The sequence below is a fragment of the Cricetulus griseus genome (assembly GCF_003668045.3).
Source record: "Cricetulus griseus strain 17A/GY chromosome 1 unlocalized genomic scaffold, alternate assembly CriGri-PICRH-1.0 chr1_0, whole genome shotgun sequence".
In the NCBI taxonomy this organism is placed as follows: Eukaryota; Metazoa; Chordata; class Mammalia; order Rodentia; family Cricetidae; genus Cricetulus; species Cricetulus griseus.
The window spans coordinates 222,677,272-222,694,835 of record NW_023276806.1 but is presented as its reverse complement, the minus strand read 5'-3'; the positions used below and the strand labels follow the sequence as shown (position 1 = coordinate 222,694,835).

The following is a 17,564-nucleotide window of genomic DNA, read 5'->3' as shown; positions in this document are numbered from 1 at the left end:
ATATTTTAAGATTGATCATAATAAGCCTTTTATGTTCAGGCTAGATTTTAGGGATAGAAATGACAATTTCAATTTATTTAATTGTCCCTGAAGCTTAGGAACAATGATAAATGGATACAAATAAAAATGCCATCCTTAACATTTTACAAACTAGTAAAAGTTTTCACAGGAAGGCATTTCTTTTTACTTTTGCCTTTGGAAGACAAACACACTCAATCTTGTTTCATTAATCCTTAGACAAAGACCCACAAGTTAACAAGCAGCAGACACTGAAACAGAAACACAGATTCTGCTTTTCCAGCATTCTGCCTCTTTGTCATCCAGCAAGCACATGTTATAGGTCAAGAGCTATTTAAATCACACCTGCATATTTTAGACCTGCCTCCCTTTGTAGGAGAGCAAAGCATCTAATAATAACAATGAGATTTCATTAGCATCTTTCTTAAGGGATTAATAAAATGTCATGGTGTATAATGGTACACATCAATTATGTATGTGGATTTAATTCTGGTCATGCATCTTTGGAAAGCCAGCGGGTCCCTAAGACAGTGATGAAAAGATGCAGCCTGTCAGAACAGAACCCTGACACAACCTAGCAGCCTGCATTGCCCTGCCTGCCTACAGCTTATCATTTGATTGCATTAGAGCTGAAGGAGAAGGCTTGTTGGGTTTTATTTGCTCCTTGGAATTAATGTTCTTGGCTCCAGGGAATGGGGGAGGGGCGTTGGTTGTCCCTTCCACTGACCCAACCAAGCTCCTGTCCACACATCTATAGACAAACAAGGCTAGAATAGGAAAACTTGTGTCCCACCTAATGAACCCACCTGCAATTCTTCTCTCAACAGACCTAATGCTGAGCCCTGACATTAGCATCAGCTCTTGGAACAGGCTGGCTGAGCAGCACCCTTCCTGTAACTGGAAATGGAGTCAGGGTGCAGCTCTTCAATCTCATTTCAGTCTGATTTTACAAGAACTATGAAAAACCTCCCCTGAGCAATGGTCTCAAGCCCTCATCCCACTTAGCCTACTATGTACCACAAACTCAGAGCCTTGAGCTGGAGACTGGTGGAGTGTATAGATCACAGTGGCTACACAACACTAATCCACAGATGTTGATAGCAATGCAATACAATTGGTAGAGGATAAGAGCATCTTCAGTGAGACAGACTGCTTTCTGAGTGATAATGATACCTCTATAAATAATAGACACTGGTTTGTTGCATCTAAATACACTGTCTCCCCCTCCTTTTTCAAGGCCACAGCCCCCCCTCTCTACCTTACAAAGCCAACAAACCTTGACCATAGTTAGTTGGATGGTATCTAATCCCCCAGTATTTGGTCCCCACACAACCAAACCCCCAATGACTGAGTATTTAGTGTATGCTTGGTTATCATTGTTCCCATCATCACTAGGCAACTGCTTTATGGAAGACATGTTTTCGGAGCCTTTGGGGAAAACATGGCTATGACATTCAATTCTTGATCCCAAGAAGCTTTTCTTTATTAGAGGGCCAAATCAAGTATCTGGCCCGTCTGAAAGGGAAAGAATATGCCTGGGCCATGTGGCTAGAATGAATGGAGTAGAATCTTGGAGGAAGCCATTACAAACTCCCTTTCTGAAAGTCCAGGGCCTATGCTGTTCAATTGACGCGATGGTCAATTGCAGACACTGAGTGGGGGGGGAGGAGAGAGGATGGGGTCCATAAGAATAGAGTAGAGGCTCCTAAACCTGACGGGGGGGGGGGGGCAGCAACTTCTCCTCCAACAATGTTCCCCCAAGTTGTGTGAGGACCTATGTCATAATTTTAACCATTGTCAGTTATATTGTTGCCATTTCTAATGACCTCCTTAATTAATAATTAATATTAATTATTCATATTTCCCTTTAAATGGGTTCACAATCTTTATTTAAATATGCTGCTATAATAACGAAAACTGTTAAACGAAAATTTTATAAGCTACCATGAAATGAAGTACTAGTATTGCATGCTCTTCCAGTTGGGATAATGGCAAAAATACATACTATGGAAATACAATGAAATTTGGTACCTTGCCCTACCAAAACATCCAGGCCCGAGATCCATTCTCTGTTAGAAAGAAAACAGTAATAAGTATTAGTGGTGTAAAGAGGGCATCCCAGCCCTGAGACCTTCTTTTTGAAAATCTAGTAGGAATTGAGAAGGGACTAACATCTTGCCATGTAATTAGATGGCATTAATTCACAGCCCATGAATTGTCTAAAGCCACTCTTGTATCTGCAGTGGGACACATTCCACCCCAGAACAGAGGGGAGAAGCAGACAATGCTTTGGGACCAGCTCTTCCCATGGCTGCTGTGGGACAATTATGAACCTCATTAGGACTGTAAAAAGGGATGGCCATCTCTCTGTAACCCACAGATCCTAAGACGGGCAGCTTTCACAGCAGCGCCCATGGCCGAGAACACAGACCTTAAGTGGTTTTTTGTTTTGGTTTGTTTTGGTTTTCATGTAATCACATCCCTCCCACCAAATGATAGAAAGAAAATCTGTAGGAAATTTAAAAGTCTAAAAGCGAATAAGATCATGTGTGAGTAGACCCTATGGAAAACCCAGGAAGAATATGCAATTGAATCAAAGCCCTCAAGGGAAAAGGAGAAATCTCTGCTGGGAAAACCGTTATCTAACGTCCCTGGGACAGGTGCTCATGTGTGTCCCTGAGCTTCCAGAATGTTCCTATCCTCCGTGGGGCTGCTTCTTTCCCTGTGTTCTCTACTCAGGCCCCTTTCTCTTTTCACTTCTTGTGACCCGCCTGCCTGTCACTGGTATGCAGTGCTGAGTGACAGAGAGCAAAGAATGCAGGCTAATGCACACTAAAGCAGCTGCTGTCTCCCCCAGAGGACTCTCATGAGCATTTATCTCACTTTAAAGTTTCGACAAGAATTGCAATGATATCTTAAATGGACTATATTCCATATCCCAAACCACTGTAAATGTAAGAAATGAAAGGGCTGATTGTATTTTGATGACATAATTCCAGAAGTGACTTGCTGCATTTCTAATCTGCATTCTGTAAAGCAGATTTTCTCCCCCAGGAATGCATTGGCCAAGGCATCTCCATGCACGAAGTAGCATCTTGCCATGAATGGTATTTTCATGTTTGATTCCAGTATGAGACATCTGATAGATTTTACAACTTAACATAATTTAATTGTAACAAACTCAGATGTGCTAAAGTGACAGATAGCTGTACTATCCAATCTTCTTGAGAAATATGGAGTCTTGTGGGACTTGATAGGACACATCTGTAATTCCAACACTTGGCTGAGAGAGGGGGAGGTGAGTTCAAGGCCAGTCTTGGCTACATAGTGAAAAAAAAAAAAAGGCTGGGGATGTAGTGTAGTTCTGTGTAGAGTGCTTGACTAGGTCTCTCTCTCTCTCTCTCTCTCTCTCTCTCTCTCTCTCTCTCTCTTGCTCGCTCTCTCTCTCTTTCATACACACACAGAGAGAGAGAAAGAGAGATAGAGAGAGAGAGAGAGAGAGAGAGAGAGAGAGAGAGAGAGAGAGAGAGAGAGAAACTTGTTTCAGACAAGCATTTTCAGAACTTGCTGGAGCTATCAGTGATATCAGAGTTCACGCCTAGCCTCATTTTTAAAAATTGTTGACTGAAGCTAATGAAGTTCTCAAAGCCAGTAGTGTTTTGTTTTGTTTTTTTTTATATAAACCTCACCATGTCATTTCTATGGAGCCTCTGACTAGAGTTGACAAATAACCTACACAAGTATAAATCAAAATAAACTCCTTTTTCAAAATAAACTCTTCTTTTAGAGAGAAGTTGAGACTAATACAAATCATTTGACTTTTTATGGGGAACATAAATGCATATTCATTGACAAAGGCTTCAACCAGAAATTGAAATGAGTCTCAGTTTGTTCATTTGTGAAGTGGAGGTTTATCCTATCCAACCCAGATAGTTTGTGTCTATTAAATATGAAATGGTTTCCATAGCCTCATGTGTTTGAACACATGGTCCCCAGATGGGAGAGGGTTTTGAAACTGGACCTAGCAGAAGGAAGGCCTTGGTGTTTCTTTTCTTAGCCTAGCTCCAGTTTATGTCTGTCATCTATTTCCTAACCAGGGACACAGTGTAACCAACTCTTTCTCTTCTGCCACCATGCTTTCCCTGTCATGATGCTGTAACCCATCAAACTATGAACCAAAATAATCCCTTCCTCCCTCAAATTGCTTCTCAACAGTTGCTTGTTGATCACAACAAGAAGGAAAGTAACTAATAGGATGCAAGTCAGCTTTCTGTAACTACACCAAATACCTGGGGTGAAGCAGTTTAGAAGGAAGAAGGTTTAATCGGGCTCTTAGTGGCAGAGGTTTCAATATATTGTCCATTGACCCTACCACTTTGGACCTGAAGTAACACAGCAAATCATGATGGGTCACATGGTAAAGAAAGTCTTCATTCTGTGGTTCAAGAAGTCCATGTGAAGGCTATAGAAAAATGAAAACACCCAGCATTTCTTCCAAGACACCCCACACACACCAGTGACTTAACTTGCTCCTAAAGGTCCCTTCTCACAACAGTGCTGCAGGCTAGGAACCAAGATATGTATGTATGTATGTATGAATGTATGTATGTATATTTGTATGTGTGTATGTATATATGTACGTATGTGTGTATGTATGTATGTATGTATATTTGTATGTATGTATGTATGCATATTTGTATGTATGTATGTATATTTGTGTGTGTATGTATATATGTATGTATGTATGTGTATGTATGTATGTATATATGTATGTATGTATGTATGTATGTATGTATATTTGTATGTGTGTGTATGTATATATGTATGTATTTTACACCCTGGCTACAGTTTCCCCTCCTTCCTCTCCTCCCAGCCCCTCCCCACCAACCCTTTGTCCCAACCCCCAAACCCACTTCTCCTCCATTTTTGTTTAGGAAAGGGCAGGTTTCCCATGAGTATCAACAAAACATGGCCTATCAAGTTGCAGTAAGACTATAGGCACCTCCTCAGGTATTAAGGCTAGGCAAGACAACCCAGTATGAGGAGCAGGATCCCAAAAGCCAGTAAAAGAGTTGGAGCCCTACAAGAGGACCAAGATACACAACTATAACATCTATACAGAGTGCCTAAGTCAGTTCCAAGCCAGTTCCTTGGCTGTTGGTTCAGTCTCTGTGAACACCAATGAATCTAGGTTAGTTGATTCTGTGAGTTCTTTTATGGTGTCCTTGACCCCGCTGGGTCCTACAATCCTTTCTCATCTTCTGAAGGATTTCCCAAACCTAATGTCTGGCTGTGGGTCTGCATCTGTTTCCATCACTTTCTGGATAAAGCCTCTCTGATGACATTGGGCTAGGCACCAACCTGGCGACCAAACTTTCTAATAACACAGGCATTTAGAGTGTATTCTACATACAAACTCGCAGAGCTCCAAGGAAATTTGCTAAGAACTGTGTTAAAACAGCTCAGCATAGAACCCTACCCATGGTCTAACCTTGGTATATAGTAGTGATGCAGCTCTTTGAGAATAAAGGAGGCTCTCTTGGTTTAGACAGGCTTGACCCAGGAACCAGGCTGCTGGACCATTAGTAATCATCAAATGTCAGTCTGAGACAGTGGCTCTCCAGTTCTTTATTTCATGTCAATGAGGAATAAAGATGTGGACAAAGAAGGAATCAACAAAGCAAAGTAGATTTATTAAGGAAAAGTGAGAATTAAGAAAGATGCTCAAAGAAGAGAAGGCATCTGGAGAGAAGACCACAGGGCTATGCTGTAGGTGCTTCTAACAGCAATGGACAGAGAATGGGCTGATTTCCACGGAGACTGGTCAGTTCTCCAGGCATATCATAGTCTTAGACAATAAGGGCCCCAATGCTCTGTGCATGTCCCACTAGCCCAAGAAGGCTAGTGCTGCTTATTTAGTTACAGCAGTGGTCCCGAGTTCAAGCTCCCCTTTGCTCATCTCTTCCTTGTTCTGTTAACCACTGACCTTGGCTCATCTGCTAGCTACTAGCCCTGACCAACACTGCTAGTCACTGAGCTTACAAATATTGCTAGTCTCAGACTTGGTTCCAGCTATTAAATAAATGATGCTTGCTTTGTTTTCATGCTTATGTGATCATCTTGTAGTTGCCAGGATCCAGGCATTATGCTGGCCTGTCCCCTGTCACCTGGCAGGAGGCACTCAGGCAGTACCCGGTCAGCCCAGGGGCCCAAGGCTGCTACTTCACTAAACTATATAGTCTGCATGCAGGTGTAAAGGTTTATTTAAGAGGCAAACTCTAGGGCCTGGAGAGATGACTCAGAGGTTAAGAGCACTGTCTGGTCTTCCTAGAGGTCCTGAGTTCAATTCTCAGCAACAATGGCTCACAACCATCTGTCAAGATCTGGTGCCCTCTTCTGTCCTGCAGGCATACTTGCAGACAGAAGACTGTATACGTAATAAATAAATATCCTTAAAAATGTTTTTTTAAAAAAGAAGCAAACTCTACCCATCCCCCCTTTCTTTCTGCTATCTCTCTGAGAAGGCAGACAGATCTCTGTTCTGTCTCTCCCCTCTCCCCCCCTTATCTCTCTGTCTCTCTGTCTCTCTGTCTCTCTGTCTCTCTCTCTCTCTCTCTCTCTCTCTCTCTCTCTTTCTCTCTCTTCTCTCCCCCACTCCCTTCCCTTTTAAGAAAACTTCCTTCCCATTGTCCATGAAAGCTCTCCTAATGGCATGTTTGTCATGCTCCTCCACCCCATGTCCCCCTCAGAGGAACTGTTCCTAGCTAAGAGTTTTGAGAAAAGACTGTGTCAATCAGATTTGAAACATTTGGATTTTGAAATCTTTCAATCGAATTTCAGGAAAAACAAAAGAATTGAAACTTTGGAAATGGCCCTAATTTCCAAGAAAAGAAAAAAGTTGAAGAAATGAGTGAAAGAGTCCCAAAGAGAAGAGAAGCATCAAGGAGAACATCTCCCACAGCCTGCTCCCACCATCAGCCTCAAACCTCTGCCCATACGGCTGCATATCTTCCAGTGCTCACAATGCTTAGCTGGGGACCCAGAGCCTCTGCTGCTACCACTGTTTCTCTAACAGTACCAGAAGCCTACTTCTGGGCTCCCTCCACCCACTAGGTTGTGTTGTCCCTGCTCTGGGGCCATATCTTTAGAAGGTTAAATGGAGAAGCCTCTGATAAGGAGAGCTTTGAAACGATTCCCTTTGGTCTGTGTGGTAGGAAAGCCCACCTTCCAAAAGCTTAAAAACTGTGTCAAGGACTACATGAAATTCAAGTGATGTCACAGTTCTCCATCCACCAAGCTAGCTGTAGTGGCTCGCTCCTTTAATCTCAATGTTTGGGAGGTTGAAACAGAAAAAGTCCAGAGTAGCTTGGGCTATCCAGCAAGTTCCAGACCAGCCTGGACTAGACGAAAAGTTCCCCACTGAAGATTCAGATCTCTACAGAAGAAATAAAACCGATTCCCTGTAGGTAATATCAGCTTTGGCATGGGGGTGGGAATGCAGAGGAGCCAGCAGGGAGGACCGTCTGTACCCAGGTCCACAGCATGATCTGACCTCAGCTGTGTGGCAAAAAGAAGAATCTGTAGGCAGAGGGCTTTCAGGTGTCTGAGGATGGGGTGGTCATGCCAGCACCCGCTCAGAGCAGTTGCTACACTGCCTCTCTAGTTATCTTTCCAATGCAGCCCCAAAAAAGCCTCTGAACTTCCAACATCTTTGCTTTTTCTACTGAAATGAAAACATTCAAATGTGGCCTTCAAAGCCCTACCCAGTCTAGCCTCCAGGCTTTAGCCCCAGCAGATTCCCAGAGTTCCATGAACAGAACACAGCCAGACTGGAGTTCCTTTTCCTTTCAACCTCAGAGGCTCCTTCTGTGGCAATCCCCAGCAGAAATGGCTTCTCTGGCTTACCAAGGACTTTGATGCTGTTACCTAATACAAGGTTTGTTTTTCAGATCAAAACTCTTTCTGGTTTAGAGATGTGGGGTCAGATGGCCTTAAGCACTTTAGGATTCCATCAGCCTTAGTCGGCAGCGTTCAAAAATCAGAACTAGGAAGCCAGAAAGACACTCGATGCCTTGAGTGACCGTGCCAGGTTACCACACAGGGGTACATTGGAGCTGCCTGAATCCCAGGCTCACCCTTGAGCTGAGAGTGTATGGGAAGATGCTGACCGTGCAACCTGGGAGAAGGTGGTGATTCATAACTGGACCTGAACGTTGTGACTGAACTGGGAATATTTCCTCACTTTCAAACCCTCCATCTGATACTAACAAAGATTACTTAAACCTTGGAATTCCAAGCATATTTCGTGTCAGAGAAAGGAAATGCCAACCTCTCAGAAGAAAAGTCTCCTTTCTTCTTTCTTCCTTCTTTCATTCCTTTTCTTTCAAAATAGAGACTCCTCAAGGAGAAATGAAAAGAGAATAGGAGGGTGAAGCAGGGGCCTTCGTGTAATATGTCTAAAATAGTCAGAGATCAGGAAAAACAAGAAAAAAAGCAGATCAAGTGTGTGTTATTAGTCTACGGTAACTCATGTAGCTTCGAGAGAATTATGGGTGTTGTTTTGTTTTTGTTTTCTCAAATGCAGTCTTTTCTCACCCCCCCATGTTCTCTAGCAAACAGACATTTCATTAAAGTCTTCTGCCCTGAGGCACAGGACCCTCTGAATATCTCCTCTCTAAAAACACAACAGTTAAAGCTGGAACCTTAACCAGAGTATAGGACACAGGCACTGCAGGACTGGCCTATTTTCCAAAAAAAACATGGTGAGTGGACTTAAATTCTTATTTTCTCTTTCTTTTCTTTCTAGAAACGGGGAAAATTGACCAAGAAATTCACAAATACAACACCCCAGGCTTCACAGGCTGCCTGTCCAGAGTCCAGTTCAACCACATTGCCCCACTGAAGGCAGCCTTGAGACCGACGAACGCCTCGGCCCACGTGCACATTCAGGGAGAGTTGGTGGAGTCCAATTGTGGGGCCTCCCCCCTGACTCTTTCCCCCATGTCTTCGGCCACTGACCCTTGGCACCTAGATCACTTGGATTCAGGTAAAATCTGGATCTGTCTTGGGCTGATTGCTTCATTGCTTTCAACCTCACTTTCCTCAGCTGTAGAATGGGTTGATCGTGTACCCTGACTGACCCTGTCAGTAGGGGACAAAGATACAGCAGGAAGGAAATGGTGAACCATGAGTTCTCAGTGTAGTGCTTGGCACCTATCAAGGGCAAAAGAGTTATTCTACTCAAAAGCAGAAACAGAGCAAGCACAGGTTAAGAGTGTAGGTCTGAGGACTCTTCATGCAGGTAAAGAGACAACAAAACTGCTGTCTGCCACATGGCTATGGATGACTTGGCCAAACACTTCCTCACCTTTGCCCACTTTCCCTCCAAAACAGTACAGAGACTCACTTCCTATCATGACCACAGATTGCTAAAGCTGAAAGAGCTACATTTAAGCTTGCAAAGCCTAGTCTATGGCCACACCATGCTGAACACTCCTGATCTCATCTAAACTCAGATGGCCCTGTGATTTTGGCCACATTTCTGCAATGGTAAGACATGCAATTTGAAAACACCAGGCTCAAATGAAAGGAAGTAGTGTTGGTAGTGAAGTTAATTGGATGAAAACATGTCTCTGATGGAAGCCTATTGAACTACAATTCTCCTCTCAGACCTACCTGGGCTGACTGTGGGCAGCACAGATAACCCATCTATGCCACTGCCTTTTCACCCATACAGTAGAGATGGAGAAGTGGCATGTAAATTTCTCAGTGACCTGATCGGGTACTCAATGGGTCTCCAAGCAACTCTAACCAACCAGGAATGTTAGTGACCCTTAAATCAGTAAGAGTTCACAAGACAGGGCAACATGGGAGTGAATCCCAAATTCCAACACTATCTCTGCTTCTTACCATTAGATTAAACTCAAGCAGCTGCCATAACTTCACTCCTCGGTTTCTCAGTTCCTGAAATAGGGACACTAAGTCAGGAATTCTACATGAGATGATGTGCTCAGTGGTTAAGAGCACTTGCTGCTCTTGCAGAGAGGTGGTATGCAGTGCCCAGCACCCAATGCTGTCTCACAACCATCTATAAGTCCAGTCCTACGGCATCTGAAACCTTCTGGCCTCTAGGGCACTGCATCCATGTGATATATATGTGTACTTACGGCAAATACTCACACACATAAAATAAAAAAAATATATTTAAAAATGGTAACTTAACACAACCATGGATTCATGACAAGCTTGTAAATATTCAGCTGTCACAATGTTAATAGTCATTGTGGCTATTTTGTTAGACCACTAGCTATAGCTTGAGAATGCCCATTAAAAGCTTCCAAATCCCACCCCTACACACACACACAGACACACACACACACACACACACACACACACACAGAGAGAGAGAGAGAGAGAGAGAGAGAGAGAGAGAGAGAGAGAGACCAGTTCATAACATCTCATACAGTAGTACACATTTAATTGCTTTAATCACCTTGCAGTCTTGTGCCAGTGTTTAGCTTCACAGTAGCTATCACTGTGGTGATTCTTACTAGGACTGTCCCTGGAAGATTTGTAAAGCCATAATTGTTCCACTGTCAGGATAGCCAATTGACAGACTACGAAGCCCTCTTTGTCTCTTACTTATGGATGATGAGAGCACAGTGTGCCAAGGGCAGGCGCAGCAACTCCCTTTCATGAGCGCTGCTAAAGGCACTCAGCAAGTTGAGCTTTCCTCCTGGGCTGGTTTGAATAAAGAAAGCATTCCTGCTGCAGCAGGAAGAAAGGGAAGATGGAAAATGTGAGCGGAGAAAAGGCACTTGTCAGGGCCACAGAGAGTGGGAGTCCTTGGGTGAATTCCTGCACATTCGAGGGTGGACAGCTGGTGAACTGCCTTAAATGCACCGGTTCTGGGGTGCTGCAGGGGGGTGCTGCAGGTAGAAACTGCAAGCAGAGGCTCTGGGTAGCTATGAGCATGTGTGGTCTACTGCCAAGACACTGGCTTCGAAAACTATCTAAATGCTTCCTTGGGCCAAGATGAGCTCATAATCATTATGGCTTAATTAGCCAATTGTTTGCTTTTAAGGTCTGTGAAATGCAGCTGTAGAGACCAAACTATTTTAGTTCATGATTTTAAAAACAAAGGCTTTATTCATGACAGCTTCCTTCTTATGACTGATTCATGCCAATGCATACAGTTTAGAAAACATTTCTGTTGGTATTCAACACTCAAATTAAATTCTGTATTCCAACTCAGCACAAACCTGTAATTGTAGCACTTAGGCAAGAGGGTTCCAAGTTCAAGGTCAGCCTGGGTTACATAGTAGGACCCTGTCAGAAAGGAAAAATGAAAGGATGGATGGAGAGGAAGGAAGGAGGGAGGGAGGAAGGAAAAGAAAGTGAGCCAATTGGGATTTAGATCCAATCACGAACCATTTCTATAATTGGGGAAATACCTTTTGCTGTTAAATGACAGTCTTGTGAACTCTATTAGAAGGAAGAGTGGAATACTTCCTTCAAATTGTGAAACAGAAGGCTTATTTAGGTAATATGATTTTATTCTTTTAGGTAAAAGGGAGCAGGAGAGGGGAATACAGGGTAAAAGAGAAGGAACAAAGAGAAGTCAAGGTGGGCGATTACTTCATAGCGGCCTCCAACGAGACAACATAAGGAGGAAAAACATTTCCCCTACCCTCTTAAATTCAATGCTAAGAGGCCTAGAAATTAAAATGACAAAAGATAGAGCAGCAGGAGAAAAAGAAAAAGAAAAAACAGTTTCTTTCCAAAAAAACAAAAAGGAGCTTTCAAAAGATGTAACTTGAAAAATTGTCAAAAATCAAAGACCTCTAGACCATGTACAAAGGGAGATAAAACAATAAGTTTCAATGGCCTATTAATAGGACTTCTAGAACAGATTAGAGATGAGAATGTTTATGATAATGCTTTTCATGAAGGCCTGAGGGGTCTTGGTCTCTCTTTCAGAGAGGGAGTTCTGATAGGGTTACTCTCCTGGGAGGAAAAGATATCCCAAAGAGAGAAGTATGGCTGCCTTGTCCTCCAGAATTCCCCACCTTTTCTCAGGAATAGAAGTAGAAGCTCCAGTTAGGTTTCTTTCTGAATCTACTGCACTCCAAATGTCTTCTATTTAAAAATGATTTGTGAAACTCAAATGATGGCTCATTTAATAAAATGCTCACCGTGAAAGCATGAGGACCTAAGCACCCCCAGCATCCACTCGCCACCCCCCAAAACACCAGACATGGCCGTATGCATGTATAATGTCAGGTGTGAGGGGTGAAAGCAGGGCGAGCTCTGGGGCTCACTGGCCAGTCTAGCAGAATCAGTGAGCTCCAGGATCAGTGAGAGATCCAGTCTCAGGAATTAAGATGGAGAATAACTAAGGAAGACATCTGATGTCGGCCTCTGAACCCAGACAGAGAGAGAGGGGGAGGGGGAGAAAGGGGATAAAAACACACAGAGATAGAGAGATTTTAATTTAATTTACAAGTTTGATACTAACCTGGAATTCCAAATGGATCCTCCTCACACCAGCAACTGCACCCTTGTTTCTGCGAGCCTACATTCATCATTCTGAGTTCAGAGTCAAGGGTGTTGAACTGTCTAGATCATCCCCAGGCTTGAATAGAGGGATCATTCAAAAAGAAAACCACAGCATGAACACAAAAGTAATATTTTCTTCTCAGAATACGGTGAGGGTAGGACTGGCATTTGGGACAGAAAGAGAATAAAGGTGAACACTAGCCATCCTGAGACATCTTAACTAATACGTGTTTCATGGCACAGCTTTGAAGTATGCCCTCCACCTGATAGCCTCGGGTCACCTGGAAGCTTGTTAGGGAGAAGGAATCCTACCAGAAGCAACCAAATCAGCACCTCCATTTCAGCCAGGACTCCTAGGTGGCTTGCCATATGTACAAGAAAGTCTGGAAACCCTCATCTGGTATTGCTCTCCACCTCGGGGGCACTTCAGAATTACTGGGGTGTCAATGTGGATCCCGGACCTCTGAGTAATTAAGGCAAATGAGGAGAGCATGCTGCTGTGTGTAGGTAAAACCTCCTCAAGTGACTCCAATATGGAGCAGGGTTGAGAATCACTCACCAGATTGGAGGGGTTCCTTGACAAGCACTTGAAAGTAGGCTATGGAGAGAAACAAGACAGGACGGGGTTCTCCTTTAGCGGCAGAACACAGGCCTGGTATGTGCAATGCCCAGATTTGATCTCCAGCCCCAGAAATAAATAAATAAATAAACAAATAAATAAATAAATAAAATAGCTAATCTTCTTTGTCAACTTGACTAGATTTAGAATCACCAAGGAGACACACCTCTGGGTTTGTCTGAGGGCATTTCCAATGAGGAATGAATGGAGGGGGGAATACCATCTTGAATGTAGACAGTACCATTCTGTGGACTGGGGTCTTGGACTAACAGAAGAGGAGGAGGAGACCTGGGCACCACCACTCACCTGCTTCCTGAATGCAGATGGAGTGTGACCAGTCCCTCATGCTTCATCTCTGATCCTTCAAGTTTTTCCATCCTTAAGTTGCTTTTGTCAGGCATTTTGCCTCACCAATGTCAAAGTCATTGTTAATCAGCCTTTGGAACTGTTTTTAGTATAGCCGTTATCAGGTAGAAAAAACAGCCCCAGTCTGTCTTATTTTAAGGGTCACAGAGTACAGTTACTGTGAATCACCTCTCAGAATTGTTGGGTCTAGTGTTTTTTTTCTCTGTCACATTCAGAATCTTACTTCCTTGGAATGGGAAAGACTTGCCAGCAAGAGATGGCTACAGATGGCGCCCACAATCTGTAAAACACAAAAGCAAAACAAACAGCAGAAAGTATGAGTCCAAAAGTCAGCTACCACCCGTTTCTGTGCGTGACAAGCTGTGTGTGTGTGTGCACTCCCATAAAGCCTTTGGGAGTCTGGTCCCGTTCACGGTATTTGACACACAATGAACTGGACCAAACAGATAAGTGTCATTCCTACAGGTCTTCTGGTTAGAAGGATGATGGCTTCTTGCTGTTTCACGGGACTTGAGTACACGCAGCAAACACTCTTGGCATAATTCATACAGTGAAACAATCTTCAAAAAACCTGCCTTTGGAAGGCTCTGACAGCTGAATTCACAGTAGCCACTGTAACCCTTAGCTGTCTGGCTCCTAGACCTTAAATGAGCCAGAGTCTGATACTCAGCCATCCTTACCGGAAATCCACTCAGATCCTCCATAGTGGAGTAGGTGAGAAATCAGAAATAAGGAAGCATGGGCAGATAGATGGTAACACACAATTCTCCTCATGCCCAGCCCAAGGACAGAGGGTGTCAGGAAGAAAGGGTTGTGAGGGTTGAGCACCCAAACTCTCCCATGGAAACCAGCAGCTTCCCAGAGCATTTGGAAAACCAGCCCTCTAGAGACCATGAATCAGTCTCACATAACATGGTACATTCACTGTAACAACTCCAAGTTCCCTTACATTCCAGAATGATCTCTCTAGGAACTGGGAACCATGGTTTCTGGTCACCACATCAGCATAATTACACTGAATTAATTAGCATCTCTGAAGGCATCCTGCCTCTGTGTCTGTGATTTATTTCCCTTGTGTATATACAATTGTGTACAATGTGCTTGAATGTATGTTTGTGTATTCAAGTGTGTGTGTGTGTGTGTGCGTGCGCGTGCGCGCACTCGTGCATGCACATGCTCAAGTGTGAATGCACATGTGTGCACATGCATGTAGAGACCTAAAGTTGACCTAGAGTATCTTCTTCAGTCACTCTCCACTTTATTGAGGCCTCTCTTAACAGAAGCTGGAGCCTGCTGAGTCTAGCCAGTCTAATTAGCTGGTTTGCCCTTGGGATCCCATCTCTACCTTATCAGCGCTGGGATTGCAGGTGGCCTCACCTACCTGGCTTTGACATGGATTATGGAGATCTGAACTCCAGCCCTCACACTTCGGTGGCAAGTAATTTACCCACTGAGCCATCCCCCCAACCCCCATACTATGAGTTGGTTTCTTGTCCATATTCCAAATTTCTTTTCTACCATCTGAAGATAAAATATTTTTATATCTTCATATGCAAAGGAGCTATGGATATAATGAACATTTAAAAACTTCACACATCTATTCGGCTTCCTTCCTAAATACAAGCTGGTGTTTGGCTTTCTTTACCACCTGCAAGCACTTAAGAGTAATCGTTCCAGCTTTTATAATTACATCTTCATTTCTCTTCTCATTGTTGTGCTAAGATCTCATGATTGCTGCACTTATTGCATACACTTAATCTTTGTGTTATCTTATTTGTCATTTTTTCTCTTCAGTAACCAGCACAGCACACACTTTTATGCAAGTGTTAAGGAGAATGTACTCCTATTAGCTAATGTGCATTTTCCTGGAAATGTTCCAAATTCTACTTTTCCTGCACATGTACTATTACGGATTTCTACATCTAATGATAGTATTCATTATGAGGCATCTTTTGTCCCTATGATATTTTCATAGTAAATAGCTTTGTAAGTGAGTTCTGTCTGAGAAAATACTTGTGTTTCATTTGGATAGTTATTACAAACTTCCTTACGAAATATTCCAAAGGACAGTTCACTTTCTCCAACATACTCAACCAAACTAGGGCCCCATAATGTCCACATAAGTTTTGCTATGTTTTATTAGATCATAAAATTTTGCTCTTGTCTTAATTTACATTTCCATTACTCGTGGGTGAGGTTAAGTTTCCTGGTACATGGAATCGTAGCATTTGTGTTTATCTTACTGTAAGCTGCCCACTTATTATACTCTTTATTTAAAGAGTTATCCAGACATTTATGTTTTTCTTATTGGTTTCTTGGTCACTTATGAATTGGCTTGTAAGTATTTATTTATACATTATGTATATACTTAGTTGTAAACGGAGGTTTCTCTACCACCTTCCAGTTCTCAAATAAACACTAAGAGGCTTAATATTAATTATAATTGCTTGGCCAATGGCTCAGGCATATTACTGACTAGCTCTCACAATATATTCTGCCCTGCCATAGGCAAAAACAACTTTACTCATCAGCCAACAAAAAGCAACACATATTCGTAACATGTAGAAGGACAACCCACATCACTTATTTTCATATCACTGTAAGCAAAATTCCTTCTAGAAACTACATAAGGGAGGAAGCAGATACTTTGCTGTTCTAAGAGGATCTAGTCTGTCATGGCAGAGAGGGCAGAGCAGGACAGGGTGCTTGGTTTGAGGAGAGGGGAGTGCTGGCACTTTCAGGCTGTCTCCTTTTCCTCTCTGACTCCACCCAACCCAGATGATGAGTGCACCTGTGTTCAGAGTGCGTCTTTAGTTAACCTCTGCTGAATAGAGGCTCACAGAAATGCTGGAGTTATGTCTCAGTCTCCTATGTGATTCTAAATCAATCAAGTAGAAATAAAAGTTAACTATCACAAGATAATTCACATTCTAATTTTTTCCTAGTTCAATTTCTATTTTTTTTTTTAATGTATGGGCTTTCTCCTGTGTAGAAGTCTCTAATTTTTACAAGATAAAATGTTAGTGCTGTATGCTTTGGGAGTTTTATTTTCTGTCTCCCCAAGTCCAAACATTCTTCATGAATCCGTCCCTATTTCTTGTAATGATTTTGTTTCGATGGTAAGATTTATATATTTGCTCCACTAGAAAGGGACTGGTAGGAAACCAACTTTCATTTCCCTTCAGTGACTGTCCCCTTGCTCTAGTAATTGACTCCTGTCCTTTATCACATTCTAAATTACCCTTTATAGTTGAGTTACTTCGGAACTCTCTAGCCTGTTAAAAGATCTGACTCTTCATGAGATAGGAGCAAGCTCTGTCTGGACTCTTCTGGTTGCACTGAACTAGAATGAACTCTCTCTCTCCCTCTCTCTCTCCCTCTCTCTCTCCCTCTCTCTCTCCCTACAATAGATTTCTAAAACCATCCAGGGTAGGATCCTGTCCAGTTCTCTCAGATCACCCGTCCTCTGGCCCCCACCCCACAGGGCAAAGCACTTAGAAGCTTTCCCGTCTTCTCAAGTCTGCACCTAACAGGCATTTCAGTCATTAGCTCTGTCACACAGGCTGGCTAAGTGAAGGGCAACCCTCCGGTACCCGTTGCCATGGCAACTTCTCTGTTGGTGGCAGAAACAGGGACTCCAGCAAGGCATAATATTATTCATTTTGCTTCATTCCTGTACCACAGGAATGTTATCAGGGCCGGTGAAAATGGAGCTTGCAGTCAGGGCTTTTCTTTCTCTATTAACCTTTGTTCTCATCATTTCTTCTGTATTGTATCTTTTGTTATTATTAATTTTTTTTGCTTTTTTTTTTTTGAAAGACAGAGTATCATTGTATTGCCCAGGCTAGTCTTGAACTTCTGATTTCAAATGAGTCTCCTGCCTCAGCATTCTGAATAGCTGAGACCACACATATCTTCACCACCACACATGACTGCACTGTATTTTCTTTTTCATTCTCAAGCATGCTATATGGCCAAGGATGACCTTGAACTTCAGGTCCTT

The 17,564-nt window shown here is 42.8% G+C and overlaps 1 protein-coding gene across 1 annotated transcript in view; it reads left to right on the top strand.

Annotated features, from left to right (window-relative positions):
• The window catches only part of Cntnap2 (contactin associated protein 2), a 1,481,094-nt gene that overhangs the window by 1,444,929 nt on the left and 18,601 nt on the right, over positions 1-17,564 (top strand). Inside the window, exon 22 of the mRNA XM_035451404.1 lies at positions 8,825-9,064. Within this exon, the coding sequence (XP_035307295.1) occupies positions 8,825-9,064 (240 nt within the window). The remainder of the gene's footprint in view (positions 1-8,824; positions 9,065-17,564) is intronic.